Here is a 16849-nt window from a genome sequence, read left to right on the forward strand (position 1 = left end):
CTGTGTGGATTTATTAAAGACTGTCAGCCTTCTTCTTCGTGTGTGTGAGTGTTCTTCGACACAGACACTGTCTCAGTTTGTTCTGTTTCTTCATGTCTTTCCAGAGAGACTGGATGATGATGAGATCAGATCTCTGTGTAGAGCATTGGCTGTTGTCAGACTCCTTGTGCAAACAAAAATCTCACTGGATTATTACAATTAATGGCAAAATGGTTTGAAAAATTGAACTGATATTTCCTACTGACACACTGCAGCAAGAGATTGATACCGTTTTTTTGGTGAAAATACTAATGGCTAAAGACTTAATACTAAGGACTTTTGCACAGTAGTGTGTATATATACAGAAATGTACATATGGCCAATCAAAATGCGCATATTAATAACAATACACTGCAGGTCTGTTTTTATGGTAAATGGAGCTGTGTCCTGTTCTGAATTAGAAAACCAGTGAAAATAATTTTGGCATCCTGTCTTGCTTCATAAGCCAATGTTGCATGGACACTTCTGGCTTAAGGATGTTGCTAGACTCAACCTTGTTGACAATTCACTCCATGTGTGAACTCTCAGCTTGAGGCAACTTTGAATCACCCAGGTTTTGGCTGCCTCAGATAACACCTGAAACGTGAAGTTTGTGCTGGAGAAATTAACCTCTCAGCCTCTGCTCATTGCTCCATGCTTGCCTGTAATCAAACACAAAGGTTTAAAAATGTGTCTATAGCACATCAATATAGCTAAACACCAGGTGGTATACATTTTTATTTGAAAAACACGTTTTTTTAAACATTTTAATGTACACGTGTACACAGTTTTAACAATGATGTTTGTCATATTGCTAGCAAATTTTGGGCAATTCAATACATTTTTGACATTCCTGATTCATCCTTAGTAAATGCTATTTGACAACATTGCACATAATGAATTAGCATCATTTCAAGCATATAATAGTATGAATGAAATAAGCACCGCAGTGAATAGTAAAGACAAGAAATCCATGACTCTTGAAGGGTTCAATTTCCTCACTGCTGACAAATGAAAAAGCATATAATGTAATGCTGGAATAAATAATTGGATTTCGCTTGGAAACAGTGAAGCAGCTGAATGCTGTTCTTGACCTCAAAGAACAGTAATACTGTAGTATTGAAAGGCAATTCTATTATTTCACACAGTCCAGTCCTTAAATTGTTTACAATATATTACTGAACAAATATATTAAAACTTAAAAAGGTAAAATAAGATTGCACAAAAATATCAACATTTTCATAGCTTATTTTAGGTAGCCATCAACAGACGGTTGCTCAGTTTTATTAAGACGAACTGTTTCTCTGTCCATCAAACAACAGACACTTTGCCTGCACAAAAAAAAGACAGAAATCAAACAACAGTGAAATAAAATTCTGAAAAATGTACCATTCTTAAGTAAATTAATTTTTTTTGCATGTCATACTAGTTTTATGTTGATAACCAACTGTCTGCAATATGACTAAAATCTTATATCACAATATGAGTAATTGTATTTCACATTAACGATATATATCATAAATTAGAAATGCTACATTGTACCAAGTAATCAAACGTATAAAAATACTGCATATTTTTCACTGTAAAATAAATATATATTTCTTCTTATTAAAGTTACAAAAGTGATTTAGTTAACAGCAGTGATAGAGTTTCTTTCTTTTGTTGTTTGATTAACATGAATGACAGACAACAGGAATATTAGACTGCTTTCACTTTAAGAGCCTGCCGGATATACTGTTACACGTGTGTTTTCTTTCTCTTAAGACCTAAATATTACAAAGTTTATTGCCATTCTTACTGCCATTCTTAAAAAAAATTATACAATGCTTCTTAACTTTGTTTGTATCTGTATTTATGAACACCATTGAGAGAGGGGGGTTAAACTTTCTTGATTTCACCACTTTAAACAACACCTTTAAAATAAATTGGATAAAAAACTGTATCAATGCTTATCTATATGGAATCTGATCCCTAATGTTGTTTTTTCCAAACTAGGTGGTTTAAGTTTCTTATTAATCTGTAACTATAACATCATGAAAATCCCTGTTAAATGATCTCTTTTTCATAGGCAAATGTTATTAGCTTGGTCCCTCATTTTTAAACGCAATTTTATACCTCACTCTCTATCTAATCTGGAATAACAAGAATCTACTGTATAAACACAAATCTTTTTTTTGAAAATTGGTTTAAAAATGGTATTATTTTTGTGTCTCAACTTTTCAATCAAAATGGTTCAATCTGTCATTACTCTGAGTTTTTAGCTAAGCATGGAGTTCCTGTTAGTCCGAAAGAGTTTGTAATTGTTGCTGATGCAGTGCCACATGAGTTCTCATGCCTTCTAGAGCTCTTTCTTTTCCAATCTCATGTCACTCAGTGGATCTTTGTAAAACATTTGTTGGAAAACAGTGCCTTTCGTCATCCAAGTCAAAAAAACAATAAGAAAATTAGAGTTTTGTTTCAGATGGAGTTTATTTCTGTGCCTTAAGGATAATCTCTTATTGGAATGGTTTAGTAAGTGATATTCCCTGGAAGAAAGTTTGGTCATTACCTCACAAATATTTAATTACTAACAAAATGAGAGAAATTGCATTTAAGTTGATTCATAGAATTAAATTAATTTTAATTATTATTAAAATATTCTACCATTGCATTCTGAAAGTAACGTGTCTACTTACCTCATGCCAGCGTAATGTATCACGTGGCAGCCCAAGGTGGCAGTGAGGACAACAGCTGACAGATTCCATGGTCTCCTCATCCTCCTCTTGCTCTCCCCTCTTCATCTCCCTCGGCCTATCACTGTCCCACAGGGGGAAAGACACAGAACGAGAGGAGTGGGCTACTCCAAAATGAGGCCTGGGGTCTCGCTGGTAGTGCAAACGCTCACCACTAGGGGGCGGTGTTAGATCCTCACTGTCCGCCTGCAACTGAAACAAAACATTTACTGAACTCCTCCATCTAGTGCACACATACGGCAATGACACGTTATATTTTGCTAAGCTAACTCAGCTACATAATTTACAACCAGCTGAAATGGCTGCAACAAGATACTGAATGCATGCCAGATCAATGAAATCCAACCCCAGAGTCTATCTAGTGCTAAAAAGGCAGACAACCCAGATTAATCTATTACAGCATGCCCTATATTTGATATAGTAGTAACTTTAAGACAAGCATGAGTTTCTCACTGTACCTGAGGTATGTGTTGGTCTTCGATCGGGAGAGATTTCAAGCAGTACCAACAGAGTTCAAGGGCGACTCCTATAGCTATTGAAGCACACACTCATTATAAATTAATTACTTCACATAGCCTAGTACTCCACCTATGCCAACAAGATCTGTAATCACTATCAGATGTATTTTACTCTATAGCCTACATACATTTTATTTCTACAATGTTTTATTTTTTTTTTACCACAGAACAAACAGCTCAGAATAGCCAAGAGTAAATTTAGGCCTGTGTGCTGGCCATTGTTTCCCATCATCCACCTGAGTAAACAGCATTAGCATTTCAGTGCTGAACATTTGCACAAGGACAAACTGTTCAGCATTTTCAATGTACCTTATCCATATTATCAGTGTAAGCATTTATCAGCTGGCTAACAGTGACAGGTTTAGACGTACTCTCTGTGTGTACTGGAGTCGCTGCCAAGGCCTGAGCAATGTTTGGGGTCTGGTCGGATTCAGATTTCTCCTGTGTAACACAACAGCTCCCTTCCTCGCATGAAACGGCCTGTTAAGCAGCCCATAATGAAACAGAAGAGAGTGAGTATAGGGTTTGGGTACAGTTCACACAGAGCACATTTTTGCGCTCACTTTTGCGTCTCGTTTCTTTTTCAGACGTTTTTAAATCACAGAAAGTTTAAATAAATAAACAAACTTTTAAAACATGCCTTAAGACCCTGCGATGTTTCGTGTTTTGCTCTATTTTTAATGCAAACATGCACGCTGTGTCTTGCTTCTATTTCAGACATTCAATAAGCAAAGTTTAAATTAAAATAAACAAATACCTACATAAAAGAAGCTCATCTTTTAAAATGCAGAAACAATGCGTTGCTTTCATTTCATCTCTTGTTTGCACTACTTTTTATCACGTTTTGTGTTTCAATGTACGGTGGGAAGAATTAATAAATAAAAGTACAACTTTTAAAGTGAGTCTGGAGACATTGCTTTCTATTCCATGTAATTTAATTTGATTTTATGGAATTTTAATGCTGTTCTGTGTGATCTGTTCCCTCTAACCAATAAGAATCAAGTATTTTAGAGCACCATCTAATGTCAAATTTCTATATAGGCACAACAATGTCAAATCTCTATATAGGCACGGTTTTACTCTTAACTCAAACCGTCGAATAACAATCATTGAAACACGCCAAACATCAACACTGGATGACAGCAGTAATATAATATAGAGAACTGTGCTACAAAAAAAAAATAAAAGCCGCTTAGTGACATAATTATTAATTTATGTACTGATTGGTCCATTGAAAATAAAGAACACCTCTGACCTGTTCCTGTTGGTCCAGTGGAGAGTTGTCTTCTTTTTCGCTTTGGTCAGTCGAACTCATTCTGTATTTTTAAAAGAAATAGTGAGTGACGAGTAAAAATACATGTTTATATTGTTTTTGTTTATTTGTTTTTACATTTTAATAAAAATCCATAACACATGGCTGGGCTTTTCCTTAGACAGTGCCTTGACAGTCAGTCTCAATTACTGATGTTTACCCCTCAACGGGAGGTTATCAATTAATCCATCCGCCTACGAGTTACACTCGGAGGCTTGAGTTTCCCCAGCCGAGACCTTTTAACTCTTTAACCCTAACGCTAGCAAAACATCAGCAGTTAAGTGATGTACTCGTGGAGAGCTCACTTACCCCACTTGGACCTCTTGGCCATCGTTAACCGTCCCCGCCATCTCACTGACCTCCAGTTTCCGTGGGAGCAACCTCTTTTGTTTATCTGCTCTCTCGTTCTCTTTCTCCCTAACCTCTTCTTCTCACGGCACGGAAACTGTGGCCATTCAATATTTGATGAATCTCAATGGCTCACAAGCAGATTTGCTGTAAAGAGTGACAGCAGTGGAGCTCAGGTGTCAGGCCTCGTCTGCCTCAGTCAGTCAGCAGTCTGGACTCCCAGCTGAGGATAAACACCCCTGAGGGACATTTTACCCCATCTGCCACAATAGCACTTGATGTAAACATCAAATGGATTATGCCCTCGAGACAAGAAGGCTGTTTGCACACACACTGTGGACCTAATATAGTACCAAAGACTGAGTGTAAGTGCATGCAGAGCAATATCTATGAGTGTGTGTTCAAGTGTTGTCCCTGTGGGCTTTTAGAAAATAGACTATCTTAAAACACACTTCTAACACTCTCATGTAATTTGTCTTTTGACAATTTCCAACAGTATACTCACTTAATCAAAGGTCTTTTTTGTCTTCAATGACATTTTCATCTCATCTTACGTTTAAACATTTTTAATACAAATATTTAATAAACAGTGTCTTTGTACATGCACTTACTAATAACAGTATATTTTGCAAAACTACATCATATGCAACTAACCCTAAACCAAACCCTAATCCTAACCCTATACACATTGTTAATTAATATTCAGAACTTAAATATATAATTACAATGTACAAAATAAAGTTATTAAATATATAATTAAAATAAAGTGTAGCCTCTAAACACATTTAAAACGTATTTAAAATCTTGTTTCCACCACAGAATTTGTTTAAACACGAATCATTTGTGTTTAATAACATTGTGTGATGGAAATTACATTTTAAATGTTTAATTAATAACTAAAATGTAATATATCCTCTCTTGATTTATTAAAATTGCTTAAACAAAACAGCTTAACCAAAAACATTGAGCTCAGACTTAATTATCTCGATTTTTCTTCACGCATCATGTCTCATATTTCATCTCTCGCTCTTCATTGACACTGTTGACTAAAAAATACATTTAAAAAAAATTATCATAAAAAAAATGTATACTAAAAGGTTATATCTGTTACTCTTTGAAAATGTAAAAAAGTATGTAAAAGGCAATGTAAAACTGTAAAATGTATGATAAATTATGTATGTGTGTGTATATATATGTGACCCTGGACCACAAAACCAGTCATTATGTTGACGCATACAATGTATTTGTAACATGTCAGTTTCGGTTTAGTTTCCTTTCAGTTCTGTTTTGACCTTATTTGGTTCTTCCTGTTTTAGTTCATGACCCAGTTCTGTTAATTAGTTATATGCATCACCTGTGTTTGATTAATTATCTAGTTTGCTCCTTTGTTTCCTGTTTCTTTATAAGTCCTCAGTTCTGCCTTTATGTTTGTCGGATATTAAGTTGTAAATGGTTTGAAGTGAGTTGATGCTATTAAATATACCTTTTTGTTATCCTTTTGTGTGGGCGCCGATTACTACAACCACCAACCGTGACAGAATATCCGACCACAAACGAAGACGAGATTAACGCTCGGAATGTTGGAGCTGGTTCCCGTAGTTTGCGGGGGTTCACGCCGCCGTTCGCGGCTCGCCCCTGCTCGTGCTGCGTGGGATGTCGGGCTGCCTATCGCGGCTTACCGAGGCCATCCGTTTTGGGGAGAACGGGTTGCCATTCGCCGCTCGCCCCTACCCACCGCCCGAGAGAAATTCACTCCGCCTGAGACGGCGATGAATGTTCCGCCCGCGGCGAGGAGGATTCCGCCGCAAGGGGCGATGAACGTTGCGCCGTCCGCGGCGAAGAGGATCCCGCCGTACACGGCGATGAATGTTCCGCCCGCGGCGAGGAGGAAGCCGCCGAAAAGGGCGATGAACGTTGCGCCAGCTGCGGTGAAGAGGGTTCCGCCGCCTACGCCTCAGGTAAAGGACAGGGGGCTATTGGATGAGGCTCTTCCCCCGGAATTCTCGGCTCCCATGCTCACGCCAGAAACTACTCCTCACCAGTACCATCCAGTGCCTGCTCCTCGCCAGTGCCATCCTGTGCCTGCTCCTCGTTTGTGTCCGCCTATCCCCGCACCTCGCAAGAGGGTCCCGTCCAGCCGTCCTGAGTTCCCGCTGGTCCCGTCCAGCCGTCCTGAGTTCCCGCTGGTCCCGTCCAGCCGTCCTGAGTTCCCGCTGGTCCCGTCCAGCCGTCCTGAGTTCCCGCTGGTCCCGTCCAGCCGTCCTGAGTTCCCGCTGGTCCCGTCCAGCCCACCTGAGTTCCCGCTGGTCCCGTCCAGCCCACCTGAGTTCCCGCTGGTCCCGTCCAGCCCACCTGAGTTCCCGCTGGTCCCGTCCAGCCCACCTGAGTTCCCGCTGGTCCCGTCCAGCCCCGCGCCTCCCGTGCGCCCTCAAGTGTCTGCGCTGCAAGAGCGCCCTCAAGTGTCTGCGCTGCAAGAGCGCCCTCAGGAGTCCGCGCTGCAAGAGCGCCCTCCTGCATCTACGCTGGTTCCGTCCAGCTCCGCGCCCCCCAGTGCCGCTCCTCCAGAGCGCCCCCCAGTGCCCGCTCCTCCAGAGCGCCCCCCAGTGCCCGCTCCTCCAGAGCGCCCCCCAGTGCCCGCTCCTCCAGAGCGCCCCCCAAGTGCCCGCTCCTCCAGAGCGCCCCCCAAGTGCCCGCTCCTCCAGAGCGCCCCCAAGTGCCCGCTCCTCCAGAGCGCCCCCAAGTGCCCGCTCCTCCAGAGCGCCCCCAAGTGCCCGCTCCTCCAGAGCGCCCCCAAGTGCCCGCTCCTCCAGAGCGCCCCCAAGTGCCCGCTCCTCCCGAGCGCCCCCAAGAGCCCTCTCCTCCAATGTGGCCCCCAGAGGGGAACTTTCCCAAAAAATTTTGGGGGGGGGGGGCCATATAGTCCCAGTCTGTGTGGCCAGGCCAAAGGCCAAGGCCACAAAGGACCCCGATCCGCCAAGGCCGCCCAAGGACTCTGATCCACCATGGACTCCTGAGTCTCCAGATCCGCCATGGCCTCCCGAATCTCCAGTCCTGCCATGGCCTCCCAAGGCTCCAAATCCGCCATGGCCTCCCAAGGCTCCAAATCCGCCATGGCCTCCCGAATCTCCAGTCCTGCCATGGCCTCCCAAGGCTCCAGATCCGCCATGGCCTCCCGAATCTCCAGTCCTGCCATGGCCTCCCAAGGCTCCAGATCCGCCATGGCCTCCCGAATCTCCAGTCCTGCCATGGCCTCCCAAGGCTCCAGATCCGCCATGGCCTCCCGAGTCTCCTATCCTGCCATGGCCTCCCAAGGCCCCTGATCCGCCCTGGAGGCTTCCCTGGTCTCCTCCCTGTCCGGGCCCTGCTCCAGCCTCCAGAGCGCCCGCCCCCCCCGCCCGTGATGTGTATATTACGGTGCGGGACGCACCTTCCGGGAGGGGGGCGATATGTAACATGTCAGTTTCGGTTTAGTTTCCTTTCAGTTCTGTTTTGACCTTATTTGGTTCTTCCTGTTTTAGTTCATGACCCAGTTCTGTTAATTAGTTATATGCATCACCTGTGTTTAATTATCTAGTTTGCTCCTTTGTTTCCTGTTTCTTTATAAGTCCTCAGTTCTGCCTTTATGTTTGTCAGATATTAAGTTGTAAATGGTTTGAAGTGAGTTGATGCTATTAAATATACCTTTTTGTTATCCTTTTGTGTGGGCGCCGATTACTACAACCACCAACCGTGACAGTATTTTTGGCTATTGCTACAAATATACCCAGCAACTTCTGACTGGTTTTGTTGTCCAGGGTCACATATATACAGTGCCGTGAAAAGGTTTTTGCCCCCTTCCTGTTTTTTTTCAATTTTTTGCATATTTGTCTAACTTAAAAGATTCAGATCATGAAACAAGTTTTAATATTACACAAAGATAATGCAAGTAAAAACAAAATACAGTTTTTAAGTGATTTCATTTATTAAGGGAAAAAAGTTATCCAAACCTACCTGGCCCTACGTGAAAAATGAATTGCCCCCTCCTGTTAAATCATGAAAGAACTGATTAACCACATTATTTTAGAAAGCGGAGTTAAATTTCACTAGCCAAACCCAAGCCTGATTACTGCCAGACCTGTTGAATCAAGAAATCACTTAAATAGAACCTGTCTGACAAAGTGAAACATGCTTAAAGAGCAACACATCATGCCGCGATCTAAAGAAATTCAAGAACAGATGAGAAACAAAACCATTGACATGTATCAGTCTGGAAAGGGTTATAAAGCCATTTCCAAGGTTTTGGGACTCCAGCGAACCACGGTCAGAGCCATTATCCACAAATGGAGAAAACTTGGAACAGTGGTGAACCTTCCCAGGAGTGGCTGGCTTGCCAAAATTACTCCAAGAGCGCAACAACAACTCATCTATGAGGTCATAAAAGAACCCAGAACAACATCTAAAGAACTGCAGGCCTCACTTGCCTCAATTAAGGTCAGTGTTCATGATTCAACATTAAGAAAGAGACTGGGCAAAAACGGCATCCATGGGAGAGTTCCAAGACAAAAGCCATTGCTGACCAAAAAGGACACAAAGGCTCGTCTCACATTTGCCAAAAAATATCTTGATTATTCCCAAGACTTTTGGGCAAATATTCTGAGGACTGATGAGACAAAAGTTGAACTTTTTGGAAGGTGTGTGTCCCGTTACATCTGGCGTAAAAACAAAACAGCATTTCATAAAAAGAACATCACATCAAAAGTCAAACATGGTTGTGGTAGTGTGATGGTCTGGGGCTGCTTTGCAGCTTCAGGACCTGGACAACTTGCCATAATTGATGGAACCATGAATTCTGCACTCTATCAGAAAATCCTGAAGGAGAATGTCCAGCCATCAGTTTGTGACCTCAAGCTCAAGTGCACTTGGGTTATGCAGCAGGACAATTATCTCAAACACACCAGCAAGTCCAACTCTGAATGGCTCTAGAAAAACAAAATTAAGGTTTTGGAGTGGCCAAATCAAAGTCCAGACTTAAATCTGATTGAGATGCTGTGGCATTATCTTAAACAGTCCATTCATGCTCTAAAACCCTCCAGTGTGGCTGAATTAAAACAAATCACAAATGCTTGATTGTACGGTATTGTTGCTGCAAAGGGTGGCACAACCAGTTTTTAGATTTAGGGGCAATTACTTTTCACGTAGGGCCAAGCAGGTTTGGACAGTTTTTTTTTCCTTAATAAATTAAATAATTATTTAAAAACTACATTTTGTATTTACTCTGGTTATCTTTGTGTAATATTAAAATTTGTTGGATCATCAATCTTTAAGTGTGAAAAAAAAACAGGAGGGGGCAAAAACCTTTTCACAGCACTATATATATATTTTTTTTAAACTATATATGCATAAATTGTAAATATAAATAAAAATGTAACAATAGGAAAATAATAAACAATGACTAATGACATTAATGAACAATAATGATAATTAAATACACAATTATATACACATAATTTTCTGACTGAGTTTTGTAGCTGTTTTAATATTGAAAGTCTGGGTCAATTAAGATTTATATATATAAACGGACCAAATATATGCTGAAAGCATGGCAAAAAAACAAACAACAAAAAGCATTGAAATCTATATAAAATCTATAACCTTTAATAAAACATCAACCCCTAGAACAAAAAAAGTGCCCACAGCTGCAGAAACAGTCATATATATATATATATATATATATATATATATATATATATATATATATACTGTATATATATATGAGAGTGTTCAGTGCTATAGAAGCCAGGCAATGAGCTTGTTACTCTGAAGGTGGTCAGCCACTTTACAGAGCTGCTGGATAAGTACTTGTAGAGAGTGAGTCACTCAGACCTTCACCTTTATTCTCTCGGTTTCACTCGCTCCCTCCATTCTCTCTGACTCTATCAGCTCCTCAACCCTCTTCACCTCCTCCGTTTCTTTTTTAAATGCGGCACCGACCCAACTGGCAGATGAATGAAATGTTGATGTTGTTTTTCCACTCGCTGTTAACCTTCTGCAGGTGTTTCTGCAGTGCCGATCGTGATCAACACTTTTTAGCTTGCGTGTCATAACACGCCGTTTCCATACTTCCATTTACATCAATACACTTCAATAAAGATAGCAAGCCACACTAATCAGACGTTATAATGGGATAGATGGCGTTCCTCTTTGTTTTACTGTCAGAGCACACAAAGCTCTTTTATGGAAACATGACTGCTGGTGCATGCTGGGAGCCGAGAGCCTGATGCCTGCCTCCCCTGCCAGTACTGTCAAATATCATTCTCCCCCCGGCGGGTGAAATGGAACATTTTTAATTGATTCCGAAAGAAAATCATTTTACACAGTCTTTAAAATGAAACCTCTAGAACGTGACATATTAAAGCCGTATCCACCGCCATACAAGACAACAAGACAGCACAGGTAAATTCGAAATCGACGGACACCAAAATCTGGTGTAAATGCACATCCTGTGAGTCACAACGGCGGACTCTGGCAATCAGCTCTTAACGGACACACTGACAGCTCTTACTGTGAGAGCAGAGGGTATAATTGAATAGTAATTACATGGTAATTATCATCATGCATAAAGGTTTGGCATACAGAAAAGGATCAGGGGGAAGAGGAATTTTTCATTTTATCATTTTTTTTAACAACCTCTCTGAGATTTAAATTATTCTGTTCAATTATGGCAAATCACTGAAATCCAGGAAGGGCATAAATGGGGGCTGTCTATCTACAAAGGCAGCAGAGAGCTTCAAGGCACTTTGAAGCACCTTAGAGAAAGTTTCATTCAAGAGTGTTTTTTCCCGTGCTGTGTTGGTCGGTCGGCTCGGCTCGGCAGAATGCATCATTAGAGCTGCTGTCTGAGTCACAGTCATTATCAGCCACTTTTTACCTCTGAAGTACTGGCGCCACTGTCATCAGGCTGTGTTTATGCCTGATTTTTGCATGTGCACGCAAGCGTACGTACGATCACGTGCCCGAGCAACAGATGGAGCCGCAGCGTACATTAATGACTCAGAACATTTTGTGTGTGAAGGTTTTGAAGAGTCAGGCATCCATTTACAGTAATTACTGCTGTAACTTAACAGATTCTTTGCATATTTCAATGAAACTGTTTGAGAATGGAGGTTGAGGCAGAATGTAAGTGGCCATGACTCACCAGCCTCCGACAGCAGCGCTGTGAGACTTCGCCGCACTTATGCTCATCCACGGCCCTCTGAGTTTTCGACACAAAAGCTAAAAGAAAAGGAATGAGAGAAACACATCAGAGGCTCATAAACAACTGTCCTCCGTAGCCGCTGCACTCTGGTCACTAATGGAACATTTTCAAGCGGTCGTCTGTCGCCGCAATGGTTAATTTGCAACGGGATCCACCACTAAGGGCTGTTGGATGGGAAGCAGTGAACGTTTAGAGTGCTTCAGCACGATAATGAATGTCTGTTTGGGGTTAAACCCCACTATTATCGGTCGCCGTGAGGTCTTGGTGGTGTTTTAACCAAACGCTCTGTAGCCTGAATTAGACGGCAAGGCCTTCTGTCAATAGATGTGATTGCATCTTGTCTAATGCAGGTGTTTTTGAGCATAATTGAGTTCTGCATCATGTCCAAAGTCAGGGTGTGGGGGAGTGGGCTGGTGTTTGTGTCTGTGTGTGTGAGAAAGAGGGAGAGAGAGGGAGAGGGTATAAGTGCTTGAGGTTCTGCAGTGGTGCATGGCAGTAGATGACTCACCCGTCAATCATGTGACTCATTAATCACTGCAGCTTTCTCTCTCCCCACCCCTCTCTTTCATTTGGTCTGTGTGTCTCCATGTCTATTCCCTTCACATTACTCGCCTTTTATTATTCCAAGTTCTTTTTATTAGCGAATGACTTTCATCTAGTGGCTTCTTATTGAACAGAATCCTTCTCAGGAGGTTGAAAACATGGATTGGGCTTTTTGCTAGTTAAAGATGCTTGCATTCAGATGCACTTACATCTTCTTTCACGTAATTCTCTACGTGTTTTGCTCTGATGTTTGGTAAACATGTTCAATCTTCATAATCACAACATGTTCCGATGAATGTTTGTTGCAGAACAGGATGCCATGAGTAATGTGGTTGTGACTCGTAAATGTTTTTTAAGAATCATAGAGCTGCATATCTATAAGTTTCATTAGAGATCGTTGTAGGTATGGGAGTAGCTGGAGAATAAATTGTCTCTGTAGTCAGTCAGTTTGTGTTTTCAGTGTTTTGCTGTAATACAGCATGAGAAAAGCTTGTGGAAAATAGAGATAAAATTCAAAGATGTACAGGGCATGCTGGTTGAAACTCTCTGTGACGTCAAATGTAATTTCTGCTACAGGTGAGATAAGAAAGGCATATATCGTCCTGGCAAGAACCCTCTGTGGTACAGAAATTAATTAATTTCTGCTCAGGATCTGATCAAAGACGTTCCAATAAGACATTTGTTAAAAAAAACTGACTTTAATAAAATAATTGCCTTTATTTTCGTCATATAGCAAAACTAGTAATCAACATGCTGTTATTTACACATTGCACACACTTGTTTATTTGACACTGTACAACTTACAATCGGGAAGTTGATAACAACAAATTCCTTTCACAAGACAGTTCACTGATGAAAACACTTGCTATAGTAATTAGAGTTGTCTTTGTTTTTTTTGTTTTTTTTATTAATTTTTAAAATAATCACAGTTTGATCAAGGAAATTTTCCCCAAATTTGTGTTTTGTTTTTGTTTGTTTTGTTTTTTTTGTTTTTTAAAGATGCAAATACAGATAGACGTGCAAACTGTTCACCCTTAGAGTATTCCTCACAAACTTCAGACATTTTAAAACTTTTTAGGAACAAACATTACTATACAGCGTTCTGTTGGCTCTCAAGATAAAGATCCTGTACTCAGTGGTTGAACATTGGAGGTAACCCATAGCAACAGTGGCATTTTTCAAATTTGTTCGAAATTTTGGCAAGATGTTAAGTTTACAGTAAATCACATGTGTACAGGTATTCCACCAAGCAGATTGACAGGGCACCGACCTAGCAAAGATATTCATCATTTTGCATTTCTGTGAATAAAATGGAAGATTTTGTTTCAAGCATTGTTTACAGCGTGCGTGACAGAATTCTTTTTTTTTTTAGTGGTGCAAGACCTGCATGCACATGGATGAGCTAAAACAGTGATCAGTATTAAGGCAAAAGGAACATTGATCAAAACAATCAAACAGACCCTCAGGAAAAGCCTGTAATAATTTGACAGTTACTTGTTTATGTAACTAATGCCATAGCAATTATTACTGTGCCCTGCAGTATCAAGAATTCAACCCCAACCTTTGCTTTTCAATTAATCAAGTGTTTCCTAAAGAAAATAAATCTTTGTATAAACATGGGTCTCTTGCAATTGGCACCTAAATGTTTTCTTTGACCATTTTGTCTGCTTGTTTTTGGTTTCTTTTTGTTTTATCTTTTGTATATTTTTTCCCTTTTTTTCCACGTGCAAGAGAATCAAAAACATACCTGAATGAAACCTTACAAATTCACCTGTGTATTCTCTCACCAAATTAAAATGTAAACTGCGAGAGAAACCAAATGAGTGCACGCAGAGAGGTTCTGATAAAGCAGCACCATCTCTTCCGTTCCTGATTTGGAATGTATCAAAACACAAGAGTGGAGAAGAAACACCTAACTGTCTTTTCACAGCCCTGTCGTTCAAACTCCCTGTCAGCTTTTTCTCCTCACTCTTTCATCGCTTGTTTCATCGCTTTAGAATATCCTGAACTCCCAGCTGACTAAAATAACCTACGGTTGTAATAAATCTTCTCAATGAAGTTCTCCAGTTCTTCATCGCTCTCCTGTGGAGACTCCGGCTCATCGTACACATAGTCTGGTTGGTAGATGTAAGAAGGTGCTCTCCCGCTCTGAGGAGAACGTGGTTTGGGCATAGGGAGAGCCTGGTAAGTTCGGGGATGGGGGAGAATGTAATTAGATATGACAGTGTCCGGTTGTGGGTAGGGGCTCTGGGGGCGTTGCGGGGCTTGTGCCCATTTCCAGTCCCTGGCCTTAGGCCTGTCTTTGTACCTACGGCTTGGAGGCTTCAGACCGTACCCCATGGAGCCCCCAAAGTTATAGTCAAACGACAGAGCGGGATTTGTGTAGAACCGCGGCTTGGGGGGCGGAAAGAAGACCGGGTAATAGGCTCGATATGGCTTCTGATAATAGGGGAACGAGGGATAGGCCAGAAACTGCTTCTGCGGCTTAAACCAGTAGTCCTGCTTGCTGAGCTTGCCTTTGTTTTTCTCCTTGTACCATTTCTTATATGGATCGACTGTATAAGAGGATTTCTTAGGTGACTTAGGATATTGATATGCCTGAGGCCTCGGCTTGGCTTTGAGAGGAACTAGAGGGCGGAAACGAGGGGTGTTGCTCGGGGGTAAATCCTTCCTCTTTTTCTTCTTCTCCTGAACGTCGCTGATTATTTCGACTACATCGTCAGCAGGCAAATGCAGCTTGCTGGAAATCTCTATCAACTTGTCGATGGTCTGGGGATCCATCTCATCATCGTCATCGTTATCCTCCACCTCGTTTGAGCGTTTGTCCTCGGCCACATTGTTTAGAAGAGCTGCCGCCTTCATGTCTCTCATGTAGGACGATGCTTTCTGCTTCCTGCCCATGTACTCCAGAAGCATGTCAGAGGCGATGTCTGCCAATCTCTGTTCCTCCTCACGCGCCTCCTGTGCCTCGGCCTCCTGCCTCCTCACCTCCTCCTGCTCTGCCCGTGCCTGTGCCTCCTCCTCCTTGCGGGTCAGAATCTCCTCCTCTTCTTCCACAAAATCGAAATCATCCATGAAGTTTCTGTCAAGCTGGGATGGGTTTCTCGTTTGCTCCTCCTGCCACTTAAGCTTCTTGGTCGCCTGGGCCAGTTGCTGGTTATAGGCTTTATAGCCTTTTAGAGGCGGGAGGATCTCATTGTCTTGCAGCCCGAGGTCAATGTTTTGGAAATAGCCCCTAGTTTTACGCTGGAGGGGGTTGGCCACGTTAGACTGACTCTGCCTGCCCATTCCTTCAGCCGCATTCACTTTGTCCTCCTTCACACTCTCACTTTCATCCTTTGGCTTTTCTTGTCCCCAATTTTCCTCCCCTTGCTGTACTACCTCTGACAATTTCTCTGTGCCCTGCTCAAGGTCTCCCTGATACCTCATTGCCTCTATGGCGAGTCCTTCTTCAGAATCCTCCTGGGTCATCTTCTCTCTAACTGGGTGGTCAAGAGCCTCAAGCAGAACCGAGGCTAGAGAACTGGCAGAGTCCATATCTGAGACATGTTCCTGTCCCAAGGGTTTCTGGAGTAGGCTGTCCACTTTCCTATGTGTCCAAGCAGCTCCTTCTGCTGCCCCCGGGTCCTCTTTTGCCAAGTTGAGAGCCTCATTGATGCTGCTGCTGCTGCTGACTGAAAATCTCTGCTGAAGTGCAGGGGCAGGGAAGGCCAGCAGGGGGGTGAGGCTGAGGAGGACTAACAGGAGAGCTGAGGTGCTGGAGGGGTAGCAACAGCAGAACATGACCATGCAGAGAGGACAGGATGGGGGAGAGGGGAGCACCTGACAAAGACAAAAGAAAAAAAATGGTGATTCATTTGTGTGTGTTTTTTTCTGAGCATTAACAAGAGTATACATTTTATTGACACTAATATTTTAACATTTTGTCTCTATAGCATTATAACGCACATGAGCTGAAATCTGTTTAACCAAATAAGTATGATAGAATATTACATGCGCTTGTTTTACAGCAGTAGGTCGTCAACACAATAGCCTACATTATCACTTTTTAAATCCAATTAATTGTGCTGCTTTAATTAAAACGAGTCCACACGGAGACTACGTATAAAGGGAATATCGAGCGAATTCCCTGGTTGCCTCTTCA

General features: G+C 41.9%; 1 protein-coding gene across 1 annotated transcript; it reads right to left on the reverse strand.

Moving 5' to 3' along the window:
- Positions 1-662: 662 nt before the first annotated feature.
- LOC306864431 (uncharacterized protein) lies at positions 663-16494 on the reverse strand (the record flags this gene model as incomplete). The annotated part of the gene is made up of 5 exons (XM_079408440.1): positions 663-680; positions 2694-2942; positions 3578-3748; positions 12103-12179; positions 14739-16494. The coding sequence occupies 5 exons, from the start codon at positions 16492-16494 to the stop codon at positions 663-665; spliced, it is 2271 nt and encodes a 756-aa protein (XP_079264566.1).
- Positions 16495-16849: the final 355 nt, after the last annotated feature.

This window comes from Barbus barbus, assembly GCF_936440315.1.
Source record: "Barbus barbus genome assembly, chromosome: 45".
Classification (NCBI taxonomy): Eukaryota; Metazoa; Chordata; class Actinopteri; order Cypriniformes; family Cyprinidae; genus Barbus; species Barbus barbus.